General features: G+C 43.7%; 1 protein-coding gene across 1 annotated transcript in view; it reads left to right on the forward strand.

Annotated features, from left to right (window-relative positions):
- DCC (DCC netrin 1 receptor) overlaps positions 1-17,632 on the forward strand; it is a 554,206-nt gene that overhangs the window by 467,222 nt on the left and 69,352 nt on the right. Inside the window, exon 16 of the mRNA XM_056325745.1 lies at positions 14,186-14,281. Within this exon, the coding sequence (XP_056181720.1) occupies positions 14,186-14,281 (96 nt within the window). The remainder of the gene's footprint in view (positions 1-14,185; positions 14,282-17,632) is intronic.

Consider the following 17,632-nt stretch of genomic DNA (forward strand, 5'->3'; position numbering starts at 1 on the left):
AACTGGTTTTACTCCGACTTCGTCAAACAGCTTCTCTCTGTCCAAATGTCTTATGTTGTGATGGAGGTGTTCGCCAAGAGGCATGCATAAACGCTCCCAGATACTCAGTGCGTTTTACGGGAAAAGGCAGGTTTGATACTGTTTGGTGCAAGTGTGAAGCTATTATGCAAAATGGAAAGATGCCTGGCTGGAATATGGAAGAAATTGTGTAGAATATAAAAATAAAAGCTATTACTAATGAATGTGCATGTCTAATAACTAATGGAGGGGGTTAAATGCAAAATATTTTTTTTAATTCCAAAAGGGATTTAAATTCTCTCAAGCCTCTTTTAAGTTGTTTCATATCTTTAATGAATTTTCAGTTGAGTCTTTCACCACTGTTGACCCAGAAGTATTAGAGAAGAAAATTACATGGACAGAGCTATCAAAGCCAATGTGCTTATTCTTCATGTATGAAATGACCAGTGAGTATATTTGCTCACAGGACCTCTGGTAGCCACTACCGTCAAGTAGAAGATATGCTAGAAAGGACTGGCAGATACAAAAGCCTTCTCATAGGGTAGTGATGCTTGGTGTTTGTGGAAAGCTGATGGTATAGTGCAGCTATCAGAATTGTTTCTATGGATTAAATTAAATATTTTTGGCTGTGCTCACAGGTAGAAGTACATAGAAGACCAGCAAGTCAGGGAGGGTGTTTCACTTAATATGCTTTAATTACAGAAGTAATACTCAGACATTTAGAAAATGTCAAGAAACTGTTTTGAGCGTATCAAATGTTTATTTATAAATAGTTCAGTCAATGAAATCAATTGGGGTTTTTTTTGCTGAACACCCTCCAACAGATTTCATGAAAGTTATTGATTATCCAAAATGAAAATATCTTTTCATGGTACCTGTTTTGGTTTGACTGCAAATATTCCAGATGTGACCAGTGTAACTTAATTGTCGTTGTCCAGATAAGCCTCATGCATCTGGTCTCTAACCGGGTAAGGATGCAAGCACTTTGGTCACAGAGCTTGACATGCACATTTGAAATTCGACTTCTCTTAATGTTCACATGTACAACTTTGAAAATCAATTTCCATGAATAATTGTGCTAATTAAATGTCATCGTTTGAATACCTACAGAAAAAGAACCCCAGAGGGATGTGACCAAGGACCCCGAGAAAGCTTTTTAAAAATTAGAACAGTTGCCAACATTTCCTACGTTATTCACCCACTTTATTTGAAACCATTACAAGAAAATTACACAAAATGATGAGACGGAATGCTTTTCCTAATAAAAGTACTGTTTTCAGTAAGGTTATGAGTCAAAATGTGCTGCTGGCAGGAATGAGGGGGGAAAATATTTCCTAGCTGTTATATGAACTCATCCCACCTGTTGTAAAATTTCCTATGAAGCCTGTGCCCGAGCAGTAACGCTACCTTAAATGTAATATGCAAAAGCAACGATGAAGTCTGATATGTAAATAAATGGTGAACTTCAATGAGTTTTTCTCTCCCCTCCAAAGACCTCATCCACGTGGCTTTCTGTGATTGCTTCCTCTTGGTTCCCCCTCTCTCCTCTGGCTCGTTAGAGACTGCAGAGAGGTCGCCCCACTTCACCTCGATCTGCTCTGTGATGTAGCTCACCAAAAAATTGGGGGTTTGCAGCTTCTTGAGGTTCCCTGCAGTTCTTTTTATTGGTCCTTTGTAAGCTCTTATGAAGCACACTACAAACCTATGTATTGTTTAGATGCTGGAGCGGTAGAGACTTCCATTAAAGGGCAATCGGATTTGTTTGACATCAGCTGCCTGTCAGAAATCCTGCCTGGCTCGCGTTTCCAGTCACCATTTTCGCACACAGATGCCCAAACCCAATAATCCAGGCCCATGCTGGGCTTTATTTTACTTCTGTAAACTCGTGCTGTAGTCCCGAAAGAAATGATGGTAACAAACTCCTGAGTTAAAATTAGCGCTGTGCCGGGTTGAGGAGGGATGCAACACACCCCAATGCCATATGTGTGCATGTACGTGCATGCCTGATCTTTTCCCTGGGAACACTTTTTTTTTTTTTTTTTTTCTCTGTGCAGAAAAGCACCTCCTGGACATCTTCCCAAAGACTTTAAAATTCAGAGATTTAGAAGAGGGATGCATGTAGGTATTGAAAGTTGAAGCGAACAGGCTGGCTCAATGGCTTTATTCCCTTCCCAGCATCCACGATACGGTTGCCCTGGAAATTCCTGCCTTTTTGATCCCCTTTTGTCTGGCTGTTGCGATAGGGTTGCTGTAGCAATTCCTGCTCATTGGATACGTAAGGCTGCAGTTACCCCTGCTGATATTTGTGTGGGTTTTGTTCCTGCTTCCCTGACTTGTTTGTGCAGCTGCAGGTCATTGCTGGCCACCGCCACACATGCCTGATGAGCACGCGTGGATGGTTGGGTACCGGTGGTATAAATGTCTGGCACTAGAGGCGTCCGTTGTAATTTCTATTTTTATGCAGAAAAAAATGTATAATTCTAAAATTCAATCCTAAATTACTTCTTGCTGACGTGAAAGTGGAGTCAGAAACAAGCCGTAGCCCATGCTTTGAGCTCAGGGCTGGTTTACCTGCTCTGCAGCCAGGTTGTAGAGGAGATGGTAGCTTCACTTGTGGACGCGGTACATCAGCATTTGGTGGTGAAAGCGTTGTGACACGATGGAACTAATGGCAAACTCTCTATCCAACTGTCTGGACTGTTATTTGACCCAACCTCCGATATTTAACATAGTTCAACCCATTCAGCAGCTCTGTCACCTGAGGGTTTCTCCCTGTTGACCACGGTGGGTGTTTGTAACGGTAACGTAGCCGTGGTGTACATTGTTACGCTTCGGGATGTGCCATTCTGGAGCTGATGATGAAGTTCCAAATGTCTTCGCACCTTCAATCTGCTGCTAATGCTAGATGAGAAATGCTTTCTGTGTAGTTCTTACTGGTTTGGGATGGGAGTCAGATGTTGAAGTCTCTTTAGAAATCCTGTTAGACGCTTCATTGCACCTTCGTAATCCGAAATAAATTCTGCTGGAAGAAACAAGGCTTGGAAGCGATGGACAATCTACTTACAGAGAACACCCATACAGGAGGGATGGAGACCTACACGCTCACAGAGTGGCCTCCTTTTTCGTTCCTACCCTTACTATCGATGATGTAAGTGTAGCACCAATAAGCACAAGTCGTATGGCAGCTTTGCATCGCGTTTCAGGTACTTAATTGATTGCTTCCTTCAAGCCAAACTTTTTAAATGCCTGAATCAGCCTGTACCTGAGCTGTTACCAGCACTTACCTGAGTAGTACACTTCAGCTGCTGAGTAAGTCACTTCAAAAACATGAAGAAAAGTGCTCGGTCTTTCATAATAGTGATTGAGAACTTTATTCTGTGTGATGATCATCTTGAATACAACTATATAGAGATAACACTTGTACTCTAGAATGAATTAGAGTGATTTCCTTATGACTGAGTGGTCATATTGCCTTGGAGACACTCTCCCCAGGTGCAGAAGAATATAAGAATATCCAGAGACTTCAGCTTTGTCAGTGAGGAATTGGTTGTATTTTCTGTCTGCAGCCTATGAAAGATATTTGATGTCAGTCTCATAAATTTCAGGAGTGAGCATCCCCTGCTCTCACTCAGCCTTTGCTGTGACAGAGAAATCAGTGCCTGACTGACTCTCAAATGAATAATTCTAATGGGAGACACCGCTTCTAGTAAACCACTTCATTTTCTTTTTTTTTTTTTCTTTTTAATACTTTTAACTTTTTGCTTGTCATTATAAATGGCAAGGTTATTGGCTGGTTAGTGGTGGTTTTAACAGTCTTGGAAAATTCACAGGTGCCAATTTGGATCTTGTAGGCATAAGAAGTAACGATTTCTATACTGATCCAACTCGGAAGGCGTTAAGTGTAGTAATAAACTGACTGGGCTCGTGTCCACAGAGCTTTATGTTAAAGTTTAGTCACGCAATAAAAGTTTAAAAGAAAAGGGAAGAGCTATGTCAAGGAGATTTCCATTTACTAATTATGCAAACAGAAACCCCAAAATATCTGAAACACCATGGCAGCTGTATTAATTTGCATAACACTTTTAGTAGATTGTAAAGCTGTGGGTTTAATTAATGGATTGGAAAAAGGAAAGACGGTAACTTTATTGTAGCATATTCCAATAAGTTAACAATATTATTACGTCATTCTGGGATATTTTGATAACTCATTCTGGGATATTTTAATAGCTTCCTGGAAGAAGGGATGTAGGTAGGAGGCTGGCATGAGAAGGAGAGTGGGCTGGGCATAAGGAGACCCGGAGGATGACCATTAGCCTCCCAGTACTGCACGGTGGCCTCTGCCTTTGCTCTATGTTACTGACATCCCAACAGCAAAAGTGCTATAAAAAAAGCATTTGAATAATAACAATAGAATAATTCTGCCGCTGTTGACATGGGGTTTGCATCACACGAGTGGAAGCAGAGAGATGCAGTTTTGAAAACCTCAGCCTCAGTTTTAAGCTGATCAGATAAGATAATTCCTCTGGCATCCATAATAATACTTGCATCTGTAAAATGCCTTAGGTCTTTCCAGGAGAAATACGTGCATAAAAATGAGTATTTCACAGATATTCAGACCATTTAAAAACGAAATATGATGGGAAAGCTGTACCAAGTTCCAGAGTCTTACAGAAACGTGGATTTTCTTCTTCAGAGCCCATCCCTTCCTGCTCCCTTACGTTTGTGAGGAGAACAAGGCGTAATTTTAGAAAGAGCTTTTTAAGTACCAATGCCTTGATGTGACCTAGGAAAAAGTGACTTTTCATCTCCCCGAGCGTGCAGGAGTTCGTGTGCTCCCTCTTGTAAGAGTCTGATTGGGAAGCTGGAGTGCACATCTTGAAATATTATTTTCATGTGTCTTTTTAATGATGCCTGACAAATTTGTTGGCCTTCTGAGATGGGGTTCTAGCGTTGGTGGATAAGGGAAGAGCAACTGAAAAGTCACCTTCCTGGACCTGTGCAAAACATTCCGTGCTGTCCCGCATGACATCCTTGTCTGTAAGCTGGGGAGATGTGGATCTGATGGAGGGACTGCTCAGTGGTTAAGGAATTGGCTGGATGGTCACACTCCATTGTGGTCAATGGCTCAATGCCCAGTGGAGACCAGTGACAAGTGGTGTTCCTCAGGAGTCAGTACTGGGACCAGTGCTGTTTAACGTCTTCGTTGGTGACATGGGCAGTGGGATCGTTCAAGCACACCCTCAGCAAGTCTGCCGATGACACCAAGCTGTGTGGTGTGGTTGACACGCTGGAGGGAAGGGATGCCATCCAGAGGGACCTGGACAGGCTTGGAGAGGTGGGCCGTGGTAGACCTCATGAAGATCAACAAGGCCAAGTGCAAGGTTGGGGTCAGGGCAACCACAAGCACAGATACAGCTGGGTGGAGAATGGATTGGGAGCAGCCCCAGGCAGAAGGACTTGGGGGTGCTGGTGGATGAGAAGCTGGATTTGACCCAGCGATGTGCGCTTGCAGCCCAGAAAGCCCCCCGTGCCCTGGGCTGCATCCCGGGCAGCGTGGCCGCCAGTCAAGGGAGAGGGCTCTGCCCCTCTGCCCCGCTCTGGTGAGACCCCCCTGCAGCGCTGCGTCCAGCTCGGGGGTCCTCAGCACAGGGGGGACATGGACCTGCTGGAGCGGGGCCAGAGGAGGCCACGGGGTGACCCGGGGCTGGAGCATCTCTGCTGTGGGGACCAGCTGGGAGAGCTGGGGTGGTTCAGCCTGGAGAAGGCTCCAGGGAGACCTTTGAGCACCTTCCAGCACCTAAAGGAGCCGACAGGGAAGCCGGAGAGGGGCTTTGTACCAGGGCCTGTAGCGACAGGACAAGGGGGAATGGGTTTGCACTGGAAGAGGGGAGATTTATCCTGGGTACTGGGAAGGAATTGCTCCCCGTGAGGGTGGGAGGCGCCGGCAGAGGCTGCCCGGGGCAGCTGTGGGTGCCCCGTCCCCGGCAGTGCCCACGGCCAGGCTGGGGCTGGGACCCACCTGGGCTGGGGGGAGGTGGCCCTGCCCGGGCAGGGCGTGGCCAGGGGGGCTTTGGGGTCCCTCCTGACCCAAACCATGCTGTGAGTCTGTGATTAACTGTAACCTTTGATCCTCCTGGCCAGCACTGAAAGCAAAGTGCATCATCTGCAGCAAAACCTAGTGAAGAGTTTTCACAGTTACTACCTCTTAACAATCGACAATTGCTAGTGACAAGAAGTGAAGATAAAGGTTTCTGAGCTGAATTTGTATTTTAAACAACCATAGCACTAGGAATATGAAGGGTTCCGTCTAATTCACCTGCATCATTACTACGGATTGGATTAAATTTGACCCTTCTGCATAGATGAGGCAAAAATACATTTTATTTTATTGCAAAGGGAGAGAAAGAATTTTCTTCATTTGCTTTAATCTTTGCAGATGACAGTTGTGGATTATAATAAAGACATGGAAAGGAACAAAAAAGCTTTTTGAATGTAGTTTTGGGTTGTTTTCTTCCCTTTGCTTTTCTATTACAAAGCGGAGCAGTGAAAATCAAACAAAAATATGTTAAATTTTATGCATCTCACTGTTTCCCTCATAGATCACATTAAAGCACAACATTAACAAGTAAAGGCACTTTGAGACTCCAGGGATTGTTCATTTTCTTTCTTGCCTTTGAAAACTGATTGTCATTTAAAGTAATGCTGCCGTTTTTGCAAATACTTCCTTGCAACAATTTTCTTTCATTTTTCCCTGACTTTGCTTTCTTACAGAGTAGGGGGAAATGGCTCCCAGGCAAAGGGTCAGTTTGTGATCCCTGCATTATTTACATTGCAAACGGCTCTCGCACAACTCCCCCCCACACTGTGGATTTTAAGAGTGTCCTTGTGTTAAAAACCAGCTAAGCAGGCTGCCCTGACAAAGTGTTTGGGTTCCGATTGACAGCAGATGGAACAGAAAATGCTGAATATTTCCCTCCTTCGTCGGTAAAGAACAGAATGCCTAAGAATGACCCTTAATCCCAAGTTATAATATGAATAATACAGATAGCCAAGAGTATTTTTTTTTCTTTATGTTCATTCCTCTACCAAAAAACAAAAGGAAGCTTTGTAGCAAGGCTGATTTTCCTGGGAAGAGGACAGATACGACACTCTGCCTTCTGGAGTGTCACTGATCTCTCAGTCGTGGATGCCAAGGAGATCAAAACAGCTGAGTGACCCGGGCTTACAGATGCATATTCGCTTGGCTGAAAGACTTACTTTTCCCAAAGGAAAATGCAGCGTTTCCTCATGGTGCAACTTGCATTGTTATTTTTGCGTATGAGTGCCTGAGGAAGCCTTGCCCATGCACTGGTTAACCCTCGGGTGCATTAACAGCGTTTCCTCTGGAAGCATCTTGAGTCATGGCTATTCATTTTTTATTCATTTGTCCATATGTCTTACACTTCATTTTCTGCTACACTACTTTACTTTCCTTGAGTTTGGCTGCATTTGTAACATCAATAGCAAATATATGTGATACGCATTGGGATTTTTTTGTTGTCTCACATCCCTACCGACACAGAGTACACTGAGCTTGCAATGCACCACGGGAGTTGTAAAGGTTCACATCTCCGCAGGACGCAAGACCTGTTTCTAAGTGTGTTCAAATTGCAGTCTTTGCTTAAAAAGAAAATATTTTTTTTTTTTTGTTATAATGCGTACAGGACATAGCTCACGAAAGAAATCAGCAAGCAGGCATAACACATGATGAGATGACATCTTAAAAACAATTTTTAATGCAGACCTGCTGTTCCTCTCCTGAACTACATTAAAATAAAAGCACTTAACAGATTCTTATGGTAAATTCCCTTTGTTCTGTTAGACACTTTCCCTAGTGTTTTAGAAGTTAAATGTTTCCAGAATCGGCCAGAGCACCTATAAATACCCAGGCACCCCCAGAACTGTGAGGTACATCGTTATCTAACTTGGGCTTTAGCACTCAGGTGGGACCTATCCCGGGCCAAAAGTTTCTGATTTTGATGCCTCAATCAGCAATCTGCATTGCTTTTTTGGATCCTTAGCAGAAGGAATTGATTTTCAGGACATACTAGGACTCCTGGTGCTTATTAGGTGACTTTGAACGAACATTGGATGAATGGCATGGGAAAAATGTGCCAAAGTTCCATTATGTGCAGTTTGGGCTTTCCATTCACAGAGGAGATACCAGGAGATATCATCCTCTGTCATCTTGGAAAATGTATTCTGGAATTTTACTGCATTTGGTAAGTTTAACTTAATTGAACAAAGTTCTTCTCTGTTATCATGGATTATTCAGTTTACCAGAAGATGTAAATTTGGTTGTGTTAAAGGATACTTATTTTATTGAAAGCAATCCATGAGCTTTTTATTACCCAATTTAGGCTTTCCGATAGTGACTCCTTCCCAAGTTACCTGATACCTTCGATGAAGTAACATCACAGAAATCATCTCCTCCTCCTCCACTGAAATGCAGCTGATGTGCAAAGTGGACAAAGTGTCTAGAAGAAATAAAATAAAGCTGTGGTTTTCTAGGTGACAACATAGGAGAAAATTTGTTAATTTCATCATGATAGTCTATTCTACTGCAATATTTCCAGTTACATTTGCTAATATGATTAAAAGATACCTTTTTTTTTTTTTTTTTTAAAGTGTGGATATCGTTTCCCTAGATTGTGCTAAAATCTGCTTCTAAGCTTTGTCCTCCAGCCCAGGTGTATGTGGTCCGGGAGGTGGAATACGTCACCTGTTGTTTCTTTTAATGGAGTTTAGTCGGCTGGCTGTTAGGTGCCCGGGGAATATTTGGAAAATCAGAGTATGGGTGCCTTTCTTTTTGGGTGATGGTATGCGGTCTGTTGCTGGAGGATAAAAGAGGTGGCCAAATCACCTCCAGGCATCCGACCCCCAGGTGAGACCCTGCTAATGCTCTAATGCCGCACATGGCGTGGTTTATTATGCCTGGATATCTGACTAACCCAAACACTGCCGCTCTCAGAGCACAGATTTATTTAGCAGTCTGCTGAACGCAGAAGGTTTCCTTCAGGGTCTGACCCAAGCACCCTCTCTGGTGAAAGGGATTCCTCCCGAATTTGCAGAGAAACCCCTCGGACTCCTTCCGAGCAGGGTCTCTCCCTGTTTGGGGCTGTTTCTTGTGGCATTGTGAGTTGAAAACTCGATTATGAACTGTGCTTGGGGTTCTTAATGGTGTGGGGGGTGGGGGGGGAGGGGGTGGGGGCGGGGGGGGGGCATTTGTGTGACATCTGACTGCAGTGTTGGGGGTGCTTTTCTCTCTTGATGTCTCAGAATTCAATAACTCTTGTCTGCAGAGTTTATGCTTCAGGTGGACAATTGTCAGGTAGGTAGATTACCTTTTTCTTGGAAATAAACTAACATTACTAGGGCCAGGAACTGATCACTGGTGCTATTGATTACTAGGTGCGATGTTTACACAAACCCAGACAGGAGTAAAGGAGGCCGTTCCCTGGCTGCTTTTTTGAGAGAACTGTGAATGATGGCTTTCCTGGCCCTTTGGAGCGTCTTTCAGCATCAGTGGCAATGGCAGGACACACAGGGCATGGACATAATTCTCTCAAAGACCTTTTTTAACGGGGCGTTTCCTGCACATGTTGCTCTGCTTCCAACAAAATCTAGCATTTGTGTTTGCACTCCTTTCGTTGCTGAGAAAGGGGAGTCAGTATGCTTTTGGAGAAGCAAGAGGTGACAGCAACAGGGAAGATGGAAGGGTCCTGCATCAGCAGCTGGCTTAGAGCTTCCTCAGCTGGGTACCAAAGCCAGGCTTCTGCTCTCACCCCGCCTGTGTGAGCAGATATTGATTAGCACAGAATGACTTAGGTTGGAAGGGATCCCTCAAGTCGGATGGGCCAAGTCTTTGTTCAAGCAGGGCCAGCTTTGAAGGAAGCTCTGGGTGATGCCAGCATCATGTGCAGGGGACTTGGGAGCACCTTCATGGATGGGTGTTCCGCAGCCGCTCTGGGCCCCTGCCTCAGCACTTGACAGCCCTCAGTTTTATTTATTTTTTCTAATAACTAATAGGAATTTCTCTTGCTACAGTCCCTGCCCTGTCCTTTTACTGCAGGGTATTGGCAGACCCCATCAGTTTTGACAAGATATCTTTGTTCCTACTTGGTCTACAGGGAAGCTGTAGCTCCTCATGGTGGATACCTTACTCCTGTCTGCCATCCCAAGGGTAGATTTCAGGAGTCTACAGTTAAAAAAGAGCTTAATAATGGGTGAAAGGAAAAAAAAAAAAAAAAAAAAAAGGGGGCACAAAAGCTGCGAGCTTTCCTCCACAGCAAGCTGTGGCAGCATGGGCATGTTGGAATGCTGTACTCTCACACGGATGCTCAAGCAGACTGAAAGGAAAGCTCAATGAACTGCTACTTCGCTGTCGGTGAGGATCAGGAAAGGCACCGGTAAAGGCATCAGGAGAAGATTAATGAGCAGATTACTTACCTTTATTGCTGTTGTATTTGCTACATTGCAGTAGAAGAAATTCAGCTGTTCTGAAGTGCAAAGGCAGGAGCTCTGAGTGGTGTGAAGGGGTTGAGCAGCACTGTCGTTATGATCAGGACACCCCGTCTTAGCTTCAGCTCTGTACAGTTGGTACCCGTAGAGCATTCTGCAGGTCCCTCATGTCAGAGAGCGGTTAAAATGGGAAGTGAGAACAAGGGCTTGAGCATGAATTTTTATTTGAGGGAGAAGGGAGCTGATCTGGAAAGTCAGCTGTGTGCTCTACCCTCTTTCTGAGACGGTAGTTTAAAGGCAAGGAGCTTTCCTTGGATTGGTGTTCACATCTAGTGGTCAAGCATTTATTTTATATTTATAGTTTAAAGAGAAAATGAAATTAGATGTGAAAGCTCAAGATCTGTCAAAAGACCCCATGTATTGACTGTAAGATATCACAATTTTACCCTCGTTAAGAAGAAAAGAACTGGGGTATATCTTGAATAGAGTTGGTATTTGCTGATTATTTGCTTTCCCGTAACCACATCTGTCAGTAAAAAAATCATTTCTGTTCATGTTCAGTTTGGACTTCTTGTTCTTTTTTCCCTACCCCAAGTTGAACTGCACAACACAACTTTATTTCCAGAGCATGTTGCACACCAGTACTGACATGGCAATCCTTGGGTGATGCTCTAATTAAAGCTGAATTCTTTGCTCAGCTTCTTCCAAGGCAAGAAGAGATTTTTTCTGCCAGGAAAAAAAAAAAAAAAAAAAAAAAAAAAGCAAAACTACCCTTCTACTGCAGAATAGCAAATACAAATGGTAACATCATTGTTATGGAGTTGTGTTCCTCACTGTGATTAATGGGAGTCGGTGGAGAAAAAACTATCAGAATTTAGCTCTGAATTCTTGCAGCTGCATTGCAATTGAGTTTCTTTGGGGTGTTTCTGCTGGGAGTGCTAAGAACCCTTGTGTTCCATTAGCTGCTGCTCTGATTAGTAGGTTTACACTGAAAAGCTTTCCTCGTTTGAACTCCTATTCCAGTCAGTGGCATTTTCCCAAAAAGAGCACCAGAGTGACCCCGTAAGTATTATTAATAGACAATAAGAGTACAAAAAGCAACTGTCTGCCACATGATAATACTAATGCTTCTCTGCTTTTGCACTGTATCGGACTAAACTGAACTCCAATACTGTGCTCACACACTGTACCGTGGCAAATTGCCTTTTCCCTCTTATCTAGGAGGAGGCTCAAGCAATTATTTATCGCTCCAGTTAGCAGCAGCTCAAATTAACCACCTGAATTTTTCATGTTTTTAACAGAAAGCTACAGATCGCATTCTTATCCCAATCATCGCTCATTTTTGCAAATGTAACCTTACCCAACCTAGTTATAAACATAAATCATGTGTCAGTCGGTTCAATTTATAAAATTTGATAGACTATATATTGTGCTGTATGGGCAGTTGTAATGAAGTATGTGCTACAGAGTCACCATTTTTAAATTTTCCATGAACTTACCACATTTTCCCACCTAATTTATCAGTTTCTGTGAGTATATTTTTCATGATCAAATCAATAGTAAATCACTCACTTTGCTTATTCATTACTGGGAATTCACCATGTATTTTGATTAGACGTGACAGTTCTATGGGGTTTTGGGGGGTTGGACCGTAATTTCTAGAATCAGGTTTCTCGAGTGATCTTTCACATTTAAAAAATCAGTGTTCAGGATGACTTTCTTTTCTGATTAATGTGTCATTATTTAAAAGTGAAGCCGAGTGGAGGCCAGATATCTCTGCTCTGGCCATAATTAGCGGTGATACGTACCGACCCTTAGGGGCTGATTCATCTTCTGTTTCTTAAATACCGATAGTAGGGTGGGATGGATTGCTCTACAGAGGCACTTGTCTCCGTGGTCACTTTATAAACTTTATAAACTTAGCCCTTATAAGCTAAATGCTCCTAAATACATGCAACAGCCGGGACATGGGTGGGAGTGAGATGGAGTCGGTCTAGCCTGTGCCTATGGATTTCTTTTTCTTCCGCAGAAACTACTGTATGTGACATTCTTAAACTTGCAGCTAAATCACGATTTCACAGCTCAATAAATAAATATTCGTGGGGAATCTGAAGAGTTACAACACTTAGTGAAATTAGAAATTAAAAGTAGTATGCTAATATATAGTGGAAATCATACAAAAATATATACTACACCTCTGTGAATACAAAATAATTTCCTTATGACTAATGATATTACTGTGAGTACCAACTGAATTAATAACCGTACAATACTTAGTGCAGAGAGTTATTAATGCACCAGTCATTCATTTGGTAATTTTTAAACTTTAGGTCCCTTGCGATAGAAGCGCGGAAATCACCTCAATATTAAACAAATATGTCAGTTTTTCTTCTGGACATAAAATCGAGTACAAAGTGTGTGGGTGGCAAGAATATTAGTAACAATATGCAATAAGTACTTAAAGATTATTTACTCATTTCAGATTCACTGTAATAGTATTAATCATGCTGAGCTGATTTGGTGTTAATGTAGAAGAAATGTGTAATTCTGCAGCAGGTCTTTTGCAATGTCATGTTAATAAATGCCTTCTCACATACAAACATTTGTTATTTTTCAGGAAAGAACTTTGAGGAGGCAGTTCCCATCTTTGGCAGGTGTATGACCGCCCAATGTATTCAGCCATGCTTTTCTTCTGCGCCAATAGAAGGAACACATAAAAAAATAAAAATAAGGGGTGTGTGTGAAGCAATTCACATGGAAAAAAATCAGGAAAACGGATTGCCTTGTTTTTCTCAGAAAGCTGCAGCAAAACCCACCATGGGACTGATGTGCTCGTTTCACTTTGTTTTCATTTAGGGAGATAATTAGTGCAGCCCCGCGGTAAGCGAGGGCTCACAAGTGGGTGCAGGGCGTCTGTGCACCCAGAAATGAATTACCTTGTGTTACTGCTTGTCGGCCACATCCTTCATACTGACAGCACAGCGCAGGGAGTGCGCAGGGGGGTAAAAAGTGGCAAAATGGCTCTTAGCGGTGTAATTCTGAGTTCAAGAAATTAGGGAGGGAAGGCTTTTTGCTCAGCACCCAGAGGGTGATTCCGGGGGTGCGTGAACTCTTCTGGGCTGGGTTGAGGAGCACGAGTTCCACCCAAGCAGCGCTGGAGAGCTGTTTACTGGTACCAGTCTCAGGATGCCAAGGCAATGCGTCGCTGGTGACCCTCAGCCCTCTCTTCGTGCGTCATCCCCGGGCGAGCAGCACATCCCCATGCGGGCTGTGCCGAGCTGGTGTCCCGCCCCATCCCTACCTCCGTGGAGCTCCAGGGGTAGCAGCGCCACCGAGGCTCACCCTGCTTAGAGCTGTGGGTCAGCTGTGGCGGCTGATGCACAGTCAGTTCCAGCTTTCTTGTGCAGGCAGAGCTGCAGGTGGCTTAAGAGAGAACTTCAGCAGCTCGCTAGTGATGAAGAGAGCACCTGGAGGCTGGGATAAATAAAACCTTTGGAAGGGAAACAAGAAGGATGAGCAGCAGCTGTGTCCATCACTTTGCACAGGCATTTGCTTAACTATTTTCTTTTTTCTTGATTATTTTTTTTTCAGGAAAGTGTTTGTGCTTTTTGCATCCCTGTCCTTAACAGTGTGTGCTTTGTTTTGCTTTATTTGTTTTCTCCTGCAGAGCCAAGTTCCCATTATGTGATTTCCTTAAAGGCCTTTAACAATGCTGGCGAAGGGGTGCCCCTGTACGAAAGCGCGACCACCAGGTCGATGACAGGTGAGTTGCTACTGCTGGTGGCACAGTCTGCTCCCCAGCAGCCACTGTGAGCCTTGCAAAGATGCACGCTTGGCAAAATATTTTGGTCAAGGCAATGGAAGAGAAGAGCTCTGCAACCTCAAAGTTGCCGCTAGAATAAATCGGCTTCATTTTCCACTTTATTGTAACTACACAGATAGAATGAATTATTTACCCTTTCCAGAAATTGGCTGTATAAATTTAATGGGATGCTTACAAGTGCTTACTCTTTGGTGCAAGTTGGCTTGGGAGAAGCATGACTCCCAAACAATGTAAATATTTAAAGATCAGGGCAGAGTAGAGGTGAATAGCTTTGCTGAATGAAGCCCAGATGAAATTAGTTTTGTTTCCTGCCTTTTTAAAGCAGTTTAAAGTAAAAGTGAATTAGTGAAAAACGCACTGTCGTCATGCACATCTACAGGATCATGGAGAGAGGTTGTGAAAGGGGAAGGAGCACACTGATGAGGTTTTCCTGGCTCACAGAAGGGACTGCCCAGCGGTAACAGAGCAGGATGCCTTTAGGCAGATGTTTTTCACAGCTGCATTATTGGGGTGCCAGCAAAGTTACAAAATCAGAATTATTCTTGTGTAGCACTTGTCTTCCAGACCGCCTCGTGGCTTTTCTGCCATCACTGGTGTGTGGGTGGGACTGACGAGGGGTTAAAAAAAATGAACTGAGACAAAAACAAAAAGAAAAGGTGTTTTTCCTCTGGGTTGACCCCATCGTTTGGTGAAGGTTTTTTTTCTTGTGTTTCACCCATGGTGTTCAGAGCTGCCTGGAAGGGGAGCTGTGTCACTGAGAGCAAAACCGATCACTGACGCTGGCTTGGGTGGACTGCGAGGAATAAACCCACCAAATGGCACTTCTGTGCTGTGGCTCTCCAAGGAAAAACAGCTGTTATCCATGTGGCCTTGTGAAGTATTCCCATAAAAAATCTTGGAAAGTCAGAAGGAGAGAGAAAAAAAAAAAAAAAAAGAGATTAATTACACCATCAAGGGCAACTCTAACAAGGTACCTTAGATATAGTGTCAGGGAACTTCTGGCTCAAAATTATTAATCTTTTTGTCTGGAGTCTACAGAGGTCATTCTTGCTGAGCGTAAAAACTCCCAGTGGATTTGCCTCAGGATCTATATATACTTTGAGTTTGAAGTTTTTAGTTCCTTGTTGATTCTATTTCAACATTGCACGCTGAGTTTATGTCTGTATATATAACTTCTCATAAACAAAATGATATCCAGGTGTGAACAAGGTAATTTAGGCTTGGGCTCTGTATTTGGTGAACCGTATGTGGGAGCAGCACACCTCCATGCTTCTCTCTTACTGCCGAGAGACACCCATACCTGGAGCATCATCCCACCGCCTCCCGCCCATGGGATGCAGCCTCTGAAAGGAGCTGGTGGCCTGGGTCGTTTGTGGAGGAACATCTCAAAAACCCCTTTTCTTGAAGCAGGAAAGTGCAGGAACCGTGTTCCCCCAGCAGCGGGTGAGCTGACGCACCCTGGGCACCTGGGCACCAAAGAAAACCAAACCCATGTAGCATCCAGATAGATTTACTTTGGTGGGTGCTTGTGTGGCTGTGGTGGGCAAACTGAAGTTCTGTAACACGCAATATTTGCAAAGCAACTCCAAAGAGAGCCAGAAACTCTTTTCTGTCAAAACGATGGCGATTTCCAGATGACAGATGTCCACGCGTAAAATAATAGCAAAGGAAACTTTGGTGGAACGTGGAGATGGTATTTAGGGACTTATGTTCAGCCACCCTGGGATTATAGACATTTGCCACTTCCTCAAGTCAGTGGCAACATGTTTCAGAAACTGAATTATCTTGATTGATTGACACCGACCATTTCATAATGTCCTCTACAGCAGGACTTCAGGTGTCAGTATGGGAAAGAAAAATCAAAGGGAAGTGTAGCATTTGCTAAAAATGCCAACTCGGCTCCTCCAGTCACATCAGCTTCCAGCGTTCATTTGTTACAAACCTCAACAGGAACAGGTATTGCTCACCCGCCAAAGTTTACAGGCAGTTCTTTTGGAAAACTTCAGGAAGAGAAACTGTTAGTTTTCAACTTGCAGAACCTCGATTGCCCAGGTCGAGACAAAGAAGAGATTCAGCTGCCCGTTCCTCCCCATGTTTTTGAGTTCTGGATCACTACAGCAACAACCGGGTTGCTTCATCTCCTTTAACATTCATATTAAAACTTCTTATAAAGCAATTTTTGATGAAAGAAGCAACACAAGAGGCAAGTTGAACCTCATGGCTTATCGTACATTTTAAAGATCCTAGTCTCCTCTGTTTTTCCCTCTGAAGGCTGTGACCTCCCAAAGGTCTGAATAAGAATTCCAAAACTGTAAAACAGGGCGGTCAAAGAGTGTCAGGAGCTGGAATTGCGCATGAAACAAACAGTAGCAACTGTCAGTGAGGAATTAGAGTAATTTATGCTTTGATTAATTAATTAGCACATTATTTTAGGGGGAAGAAAACAGGCCAAGGAACCTTTTGGCTTGCTTTGGTGCACTTTGCCCACTGCATTTTGGAATTGTATTTACAAAAATCACAACTGGTAAATAACGAGTCACTAAGTAAGATCAGTAGGACAGGCCAAAAGCTGGCTGGCTGAGACAACAAGGACCAGAGGTATTCAAACGGAGTAGAAATGGTCTGTGGCTCCTACATGGGTGCCATCACCGTGCAGCCTCAGCAGAGCCCTGGAGAAACCAAGAGCATGAATGTCATCGGGGCCAAACCGAATGCTAGAGAGGAATTCTGTACATGGGTGGTTGGTGGGGTTTTGGTTTTTTTTTTCCCCTGTGACTGTAACAGCAGTAGTCTGACCCATGGTCTGGTTCCTCTCTCACACCACCATAACTTAGAGAAACCTCTTCTACAGCGAAGTGGCAGGAGAAGCGTGGCCACAGTAATCTCAGCAGCCTTGGTTTGCTGGAGGTGTAAGCACGCCACTCAGACCTCAGCTTTTGGAAGTGAAATGAAATGTACCACTGTCTCAATAATTAAGCTGGCCAGAATTATCCTCTGACATTGCATAGCACACCTCTATGGCATGCACATGGTGCTCAGTGTCTCGGTCCCCAACGACCACCCGATCACAGGGACGTGGGAGAGGAGCTGTGCTTGTTCCTTGTGGAAGAAGCCCGCTTGAAGATAATCCGTGTCTCCATGCCTGGATGTGCACATTTAACACAACTAATGTGCTGACAATCTTAAACCGACAACTGCAAGATCTTCTTTCTTCAGAAATTGTTATGTTCTGGTTTGCTTAGCAGACATTGGGGCATCCTACATATGTGAGAGGATGTTGTGTCTGTAAAT

This window comes from Falco biarmicus, chromosome Z (genome assembly GCF_023638135.1).
Source record: "Falco biarmicus isolate bFalBia1 chromosome Z, bFalBia1.pri, whole genome shotgun sequence".
Classification (NCBI taxonomy): Eukaryota; Metazoa; Chordata; class Aves; order Falconiformes; family Falconidae; genus Falco; species Falco biarmicus.